Here is a 9,042-nt window from a genome sequence, read left to right as displayed (position 1 = left end):
ACAAGGTGTTCCGTATCGCCCTGGCCGACCAAACAGATCCAGAAGCAGCACTTCAGAGATTCCTGCGAGAATGCAGAAGCACCCCGCACTGCACCACCCAGAGGTCACCGTGGTCGCTGATGCTGGCAGGACCCAGGAGAGACACCCTGCCCATGGCTGATAACTGGGCACCGGAACCCTATGACCCAGAAGGCACGCAAGCTCGCAGGTCAGCGACCAATGACAAAGCCAATAGACGGAGAAGGGCCCATCCCCGAGTAATCCTACAAGGACACACAGTGTTGGTGAGAAACCGCCGGAGCCGAGGCAAATTCCGCACGGCATATGAACCTTCTCTATGGACTGTAACGAAGACCCAAGGAACCGGCATCACGGCGGAAAATGGAGGAGAGACAATCCCCCGGAATGTGTCATGGTTCAAAAGGGTCCAAGCCCCAGAGATCGATGTGCCGGCCGGCAACCAACCAGCAGGTAGCGACACCTTTCAAGAAGAGTCTCACCTCCACCCGGTCGAAGAGGGCGGAAGAAACACTGCGAAAGCCCATCCGGACTCCGAAGACGAACCAACACCCTGCTCGAGATGCCCTGAGGCAAACAGCCCAGCCGCCAGCCAACGAGTAAGACGATGAAGGTATGATCTCCGGCCTAACCCTAGGCCGAGTCAGAGACTTGCAGAATTTGCATGTTGAACTGTGATGAATGTTTTGTTAAAATCTGATTTGGGATGGGATGTAGCGGTCTAGTGGTTAGATAGACCGATGACCCTGTCCGGAAGAACCCCCACACATTGTATCACTCTCTGGCCAGGCATGGCCAGAGAGCTTAAATAAAGGAGCCAGAGTTGCACGGGACTTCCGGCTCACACCAGCTATGTGCGTGTACTCTGTGTCTCTGGTGCTGCCATACCTGCATGCACGTTGAGTCCACCGCGGCTCAACTCTACAGCTACAAAGCCCAGGTGAAAAATAAACAAATACTAGAAAATGCAATGAGCCAAGCACATGACATTGTGCTGGGATTACACAATGGTACAATGAAATGTCACATTCACATGGAAAACAATAGTACATATGCACACAAGGCATGGCACTCTGCCACTTAAGTATTATGTGGTGTGCTTGGCTTGAGTCATTGAGCCATGCAATGTTTCCTACTGGGTTCTCGAAAGCAGGTCTAGCATAAAAATTAGGGGGCATTTAAGGGATCCAGTAGTGAGCTGAATCAAACTTAAGGAAATGCAAGAAGTGCAAATAGCACTTATCTCTGACTACTTTCCCCTACCGCCACCACCTCCTTTAAAGAAGCTAAGAATAGAACTAGCATTCAGTACTAAATGGTATTCACCATAGTGTATTTGCAGTCAGGAAAGAGGACTGTTCTCTCTGTTTATGGGCAAGCAACATTCAAGATCACAGTTTGATGATAGCCAGCCAGTCAGCAAAGGGAGACAGTGAAATAGGGGATGATGGGGGAGTGATGGTGGACGCTATTGCTCACTCCAGCCTCACTCCTCAACAGAGAAATGTAGCGAATGGAATACAAAGAAAGCAGCTTTAGCATTAGCCCTGGTCTAGCAACAGTAGACAGGGCTAAAGGGTAGGGGGAAAGTGGGGCAGAGACAGCAGGCTTGCTACCAACCCAAGCCCAGCACCAGACTTAGCCTGGGGAGGTGGACTCAATGAGACCAGGCCGACCAACAGGAGCAGACTACACTACGGGAGGTTCTGGAAAAGCTTTTAGAGACTAACTGAGGAATAAGCGTTATAAATTCTGCTAGTTGAAAACCGTGAAATGGCAGGTAAAGGTTCCAAATAACTGACAGAATGTAATAAGATAAGGCACCCAACGCTCCGGGGATAATATGGAAACTATTGCAATCTGCTAAAAGCCAAAGGGTCTTAAAAGTTACTTGTGACATTTTCTAGTACTTCCAAGAAAGCCTGACCATCACCTGATTCATTGGTTTGGTGTAAAAATAGTGTAATTTCCAGCACAATTTACAAAAAGCTGTAAGTGATAGAGGGAGTGCACAAAATGCAACGTCAAATGGTCTATAATTTACTTTGGCATCTAGCTGCAGGTATAGAATGTGCTTTCTTTCCTGCCCCTTCCAATTAGATTCTCAATTATATGAAGTATCTGAGAATGTTCTTGGAAGGTGCAGTTTGCATAAAAAAAGATTCACAATATGCCAATCTTAGGAAGTGAAGGTGGCCCAAAGATCCCTTGCAGGCATATACAGCAGACTGGTTACATTAGTCTTACATTTATGGTTTCAAACTGCATTAATGCAATCAACTTTGCTTCCAAATATCAGCATTTCAGCTTATGAAAATTCACACATTTTGCTATCATATAGCTTATTTTTACTTTGTCAGAATAAACTCAAAGTAGCTTCTCATTTTCATAGAAAACAAAAACTTTGGTCCTGAAATACCTGCTTCACACCCTTTGTAAATATATGATTGTGGCCCAACATCATTTTCATCTCTTCTTTGGGGGCAGCCCCCCAGTCGATACTCCAGGGACCACCCCCAACTGTAGTCTGTCTTTTTAACAAAACATTTGTTTGAACATTCGGTCCTAGTTAGTGTTATGAAGAGAAGGACAGGTTGGCAGTGCCCTCAGTGATAGTTCACAAAACCTTCCCCCTGTACATTTAATAAACATGTACTTATTTTTTGTGACTTGAACAATGGTTGTCAGATTGTTAGTGTTTATATCATCCGAGTTTCATGAGCGGCAATTAAAAGGAGGGCAATCCCTCCAGTTAGCCTAGCCCCTTGTTTTTGGAAGGTAGTGTGCAATGTACAGAGAACACTGATTTTCCACCGGTATTTTATACTGGTTGGTGATGAAGGCCAGTTTCCAATAGCAGTTAAAATTGTTTTGGAGAAAAACATTATCAGAATCAATGGTCAATGCTGAAAAATGATTTGGGTGTGGCTCTGTAGGGATACAGAGGACCGTTCTAGATACGTTCAGTAGCTTCCAAGGCAAGAGAACCTGGACCCACTAGCAGAGACTCCAGCATCTCTTGTTCAGGGCTCAGAGGTGGACACGACTGTTTGACATTGTGCACTTCAGAAGGATGTAAGTCTCTTCAAATAAGAAATCCAGTCTAAGGTCAATGTAAAAGTCCTCACTGAGCACATATTCCAATGCATAAAAGGTAGCATACACACCTCAACTTCAACACTCTGAACACCCAACCTACTTCCAATGAAAAGATGTTTTCTCTGGGCCATATGTATGAAGCCAAATTGCGATCGCAAACTGTGAAATTCGCAGAATTTCAGCGTTTTGCAGTCGCAATTTAGGCAGTGTGCAATGTAGCACACAAAAACCCACTTGCAAAATAAGGAATCTCAAAATTTGCGATTCCCTATTTTGCTAATGCATTTAAGGAATCCCAAATTGTGATTCCTTAAATGCAATGTGGGAAGCACCCAAGTTGTGCGATTTTGGCTTAAGGAATAGCAAATTACCCCCAACTTCAGGTTGGTGGTATTTTGCGATTTCTTTTAAAAATACACTTTTTTGCATTTTTCAAAGTGCCATGTGGCGCACATACATGCCCTTAGGCCATGTATGTGCGCTACATGTGCACACATGCTTATTTCAGGGGTGCAGCAAGGTGTCCTATTGACACCCTTGCAACCTTGAAATTGCATTCTCAATTTGCGATTCTCTAATTGGGAATCGCAAATTGAGAATGTCTTCCCATTCATTCCTATGGGCCTTCTAGCCCATAGGAATGAATGGGAAGGTATTCCTTATTTGCGAATCTCAATTTGCGATTTGCAAATAAGGACTATGTAGGATTTGCAAAATATTTAGCAAATCCTACATACATTGCATTTTGCGATTCTCTAATTTCGATTCCCTAAAAATCGCAATTTGAGAATCGCAAAACGCATTTTTCATACATATGGCCCTTAGCCCTTGTGCAGTCCTCGCACGGCTGTTGTTTAAGGAGCACGGTATACTATGATTCTTGTTCAAGGCAGCCAGTATCTGACAGTTTACATTAGTGAGTGCTGAGTGAACACACAGTAAATGCCCAGTTAAGAACACTGAATTGGTGCTTTGCTGTGGCTGTCAGAGCTACTCGCATAGCTGCCGAAGGACTCCCCTTTCATAGATAACAAGTTTAGCCAATCATGGGTATTTAGCAACAGAAACATGTATTCTGATGCTTGCAGTCATCATTTCAGCAATGCACGCACATATAGGCTTAAACATTTTGTCATCGAGAGTGCTGTTGTTTAACTATTCGAGTTAAGGCTAATGGGCATGTTTTAGAAATCTGCTTATCAAGTTGACAACATACAACCGGAGTTAAAATCCTGATTCTCAAATACTAATACTTGTAGTTAAGCTCTGTGCTTCTGTGATGATAGTCTCACATAAATATTTTGTCTTAAATATCCCAGTGAGTATAGATTTCTATGTACATGATTGATATTTTTGTAAATTATATTTACGGTACACTGTTTATGTCAAAGGATATTGCGACAAAGACACTTTGTGACCATACAGTCTCGAATGCAACACTCCTACTCAACATCTAAATATGGAGTTATTTGACAACATTATGTATAATTAATATATAATTACCTGGCTTGATTGATTCGGAGAACATTGGAATAAAACTCAACCAGGAATCAATGTGACAAAAATCAGGGCACGCAGCGTAAATAAACAGAAGTGCACTGACATGAAAAAACACCATCAGCAGTACTACGCACTTAAAGAGGCGGATCAGGGACACGCTGTAAAATATTTAAAAAAAACAGACACTGGCATCATAAATACGAACTAACCAATGTTAGACAACTCTAACAAATTACACTTAAACTATACGAAAACTCTCAATGGCCCCTTCTATTCGAGGTTTTAAAGAAGACTTGGAAGTTACACACATTTTGGGGAACCAATGAATATATGACTGGAACTAACCAGCAGCTTGTGAGTAATATTGGATTTGTTTGAGTTTTTTTCTCTACATATTACGTAAGCATGATCCCACTTACCTTGCGCCGAGTCAGCGATGCAGCGAGCATAAGGTAAGTGTTTTTTATTTTTTAATTTAACATTACCTATCCTGTCATCTGTCAAGATCCACCACCATCCACCCCGCATGCCCCAGGCCCGCCATGTCGCTCATCGCTCTTACCTGTGCCAGCCGCTACTGGTGCAAGGGTGCCTGCATTGTAAGCAGAATTGTTTTTGTGCAGGAAGGTACACCCCCCTGCACAAAAGCAAACCTGAGAGGCATTTTCCTCCATGTGTGCTGCAGAATGCAGTACACTTAAAAAGAGGAAAATACGATGAGAGAGAAATATATTTCTCCTTCTTACGCCTCATATGGGGAGGCGTAGCATTTTGACACATTCCCAGGTCTACCACTATGGAAAATCTGGGAATGTGCCAGAATCCATGGGTGGTACACCCAAACTCCGCCCATGGGCACTCCACTATTGGAATGCCTCCCTGCTGCAGAGTAATGCTAGGAAGTGATTTGTGCTGACTTGCGTTACTCTAGATTTATCAAGACATGCAAGGTGGCCTTGTGTGACTTGATGAATCTCACTTAGGTTTTGCATCACCCTTGTGCCTCCTTGAGTGGCGCAAGGGCAACGCAACACCTTGATAAATATGTACCTAGGTGTCTTGTAAGCGCTATCTTTTATGATGAGTTTATTGTCTAACCAAACCATTCCTCCTACTGTAGGAAATACATGTCAAGGGTGACTTGATGAAGGCTTAGCGAACTAGTGCATAATATTAAATAAAATAAATCATATGCATAGAGCACTTGAAACTCCAACTTTAATTGCTGATTATTTGTAATGACTAAGAAATCCCCTTAACCATAGTCATTCTTGCTGCAACACTGAAAACCAAACAACTGCTCTGATGCTGAGAATTTTCATCAAACGAACTTTGATACATTTCTCCTTAATTCTTTCTCCTGGCTCCACTTCATTCTTTTTCTCTGTGTACACTTCTTTGTTTATCTATTGACCTCCGACTCTGCTGACTAGGAGAAATGGTGCAAGCAGGAGTAAGGAAAAGAGAACGGTGTACAAATAAAAAGTGAAACAAAAAAGGGAAGCAGAGGGAGAAGAGAGGTAGCCATAGAGCTGAGGTAGAGAGATATATGTGGTAGGGAGGAACTTAAGGTTAAGACCAAAAGGTGACTTAGACAGAAAAAAATATAAAGACGCAGAGAGGTAAATAAAGGAAGAAATAGGTAGATGCTCTAGGTAGAGGGATAGGTAAGGTTTTATAGTGAGTCAGAGAGATAGTAATGGAAACAGGAAATGTAAACGTAGAGCGAGGGAGAGGAGTGAGGTAGAGAGAGAGAGAGAGAGAGAGAGAGAGAGAGAGAGAGAGAGAGAGAGAGAGAGATAAGGTAGAAATAGAGATGACTTAGAGAGATGTTGGGACAGAAAGAGCTGGATCTGGAAAGGCACAGCAATGAGGTAGTGAGACAAGTATAGAGGGATGCAAGGTAGCAAGAGAGCAGTGAGGTTGAGCTGGCGAAATAAAAAGCATAGAAACAGAGACCAGTTCTTTGGGGACAGAGGCTGAGAGAAAGGGAGAGAGGAGTCAAATCTAGGAGAGAGAAGAGGTATAGAGAGAAACAGATATGAAGTAAAGAGATGGTGACTAGGTTGAGTAAGAGCAGTGAGGGGGATAAAGAGGGAGAGGAAAAGAGAGAGCGAGGCAAGTAGACTCTTGAGGTAAAGAGAAGAGAGGCAAAAAAGTGAGAACCAAGGTAGTGAGATTTATGAAGAGCGAGAGGTAGAATTTGAGAATGGCGAGTAAGAGAGCAAATGTTCAATTAGAGAATTGAGAGAGACGAGGTAGAGGGAACAGGTAGAAAGACAGAGAGGTGAGATAGAGAGGTAAGGTAGCAAATGAATGGCGATTTATATTGAGTGATTTGTTACTGAGAGAGATTCAGGTAGTAAGAGAGATGTGAGGTAGAGAGTGAAATGATGTAGGCAGAGATGTGAGGTACAGAGTGATAAGGCAGAGGCATGGCTATGAGAAGTAAACAAAGACGGGCTATAGGGAGATGGAGAGAGAGGTAGGGGGTGAGATACATTAAGAATTGGGTTGAAAGCAAAGTAAAGCATATGGAGGAGAAATACAGGGAGATCAGAAGGAAACAGCAGTGAGTTGCAGAGAGATAGTTGAGGTATAGAGGAGGAGTAGATAGGTAGAGAGGTAAAGAGGTAACAGAAAGAAAAGATAGTGGTAGAGCGGTAAAGGTAAGAAAAGAGAGTGGTAGAGCGGTAAAGGTAAAAAAGACAGTGGTAGTGCGGTAAAGGTAAGATAAGACAGTGGTAGAGTGGTAAAAATAAGAAAAGACAGTGGTAGAGCAGTAGAGGTAAGATAGGACAGTGGTAGAGAGGTAAAGGTAAGATAAGACAGTGGTAGAGCGGTAAAGGTAAGATAAGACAGTGGTAGAGAGATAAAGGTAAGAAAAGACAGTGGTAGAGCGGTAAAGGTAAGAAAAGAAAGTGGTAGAGCAGTAAAGGTAAGAAAAGATAGTGGTAGAGCGGTGAAGGTAACATAAGGCAGTGGTAGAGAGGTAAAGGTAAGAAAAGACAGTGGTAGAGAGGTGAAGGTAAGATAAGACAGTGGTAGAGAGGTAAAGGTAAGATAAGACAGTGGTAGAGTGGTAAAGGTAAGATAAGACAGTGGTAGAGAGGTAAAGGTAAGATAAGACAGTGGTAGAGCGGTAAAGGTAAGATAAGACAGTGGTAGAGAGGTAAAGGTAAGAAAAGACAGTGGTAGAGCGGTAAAGGTAAGATAAGACAGTGGTAGAGCGGTAAAGGTAAGAAAAGATAGTGGTAGATCGGTGAAGGTAACATAAGACAGTGGTAGAGCGGTAAAGGTAAGAAAATACAGTGGTAGAGTGGTGAAGGTAACATAAGACAGTGGTAGAGAGGTAAAGGTAAGGAAAGACAGTGGTAGAGAGGTGAAGGTAAGAAAAGACAGTGGTAGAGCGGTAAAGGTAAAAAAGACAGTGGTAGTGCGGTAAATGTAAGATAAGACAGTGGTACAGAGGTAAAGGTAAGAAAAGACAGTGGTAGAGAGGTGAAGGTAAGATAAGACAGTGGTAGAGAGGTAAAGATAAGAAAAGACAGTGGTAGAGCAGTAGAGGTAAGATAGGACAGTGGTAGAGAGGTAAAGGTAAGATAAGACAGTGGTAGAGAGGTAAAGGTAAGAAAAGACAGTGGTAGAGCGGTAAAGGTAAGAAAAGAAAGTGGTAGAGCAGTAAAGGTAAGAAAAGATAGTGGTAGAGCGGTGAAGGTAACATAAGGCAGTGGTAGAGAGGTAAAGGTAAGATAAGACAGTGGTAGAGAGGTAAAGGTAAGATAAGACAGTGGTAGAGTGGTAAAGGTAAGATAAGACAGTGGTAGAGAGGTAAAGGTAAGAAAAGACAGTGGTAAAGCGGTAAAGGTAAGATAAGACAGTGGTAGAGAGGTAAAGGTAAGAAAAGACAGTGGTAGAGCGGTAAAGGTAAGATAAGACAGTGGTAGAGCGGTAAAGGTAAGATAAGACAGTGGTAGAGCGATAAAGGTAAGATAAGACAGTGGTAGGGAGGTAAAGGTAAGATAAGACAGTGGTAGAGAGGTAAAGGTAAGAAAAGACAGTGGTAGAGCGGTAAAGGTAAGAAAAGACAGTGGTAGAGCGGTAAAGGTAAGAAAAGACAGTGGCAGATCGGTGAAGGTAACATAAGACAGTGGTAGAGCGGTAAGGGTAAGAAAAGGCAGTGGTAGAGTGGTGAAGGTAACATAAGACAGTGGTAGAGAGGTAAAGGTAAGAAAAGACAGTGGTAGAGAGGTGAAGGTGAGAAAAGACAGTGGTAGAGCGGTGGTAGAGAGGTAAAGGTAAGAAAAGATAGTGGTAGAGCGGTAAAGGTAAGTTAAGACAGTGGTAGAGGGGTAAAGGTGAGAAAAGACAGTGGTAGAGGGAGTTGACATCATGAGAGAGAGGTGGAGAAGAAAGATGTAATGA

General features: G+C 42.8%; 1 protein-coding gene across 1 annotated transcript in view; it reads right to left on the bottom strand.

Annotated features, from left to right (window-relative positions):
- Positions 1-4,067: 4,067 nt before the first annotated feature.
- Positions 4,068-9,042, bottom strand: part of LOC146811315 (uncharacterized) — a 1,339,659-nt gene continuing 1,334,684 nt past the window's right edge. The window contains exons 16-17 of the mRNA XM_085615056.1: positions 4,621-4,775; positions 4,068-4,135 (exon numbers count right to left, since the gene is read on the bottom strand). Coding sequence (XP_085471182.1) covers positions 4,068-4,135; positions 4,621-4,775 — 223 coding nt within the window. The remainder of the gene's footprint in view (positions 4,136-4,620; positions 4,776-9,042) is intronic.

This window comes from Triturus cristatus, chromosome 7 (assembly GCF_964204655.1).
Source record: "Triturus cristatus chromosome 7, aTriCri1.1, whole genome shotgun sequence".
NCBI lineage: Eukaryota > Metazoa > Chordata > Amphibia > Caudata > Salamandridae > Triturus > Triturus cristatus.
This window is presented reverse-complemented; position numbering and strand designations above follow the sequence as displayed.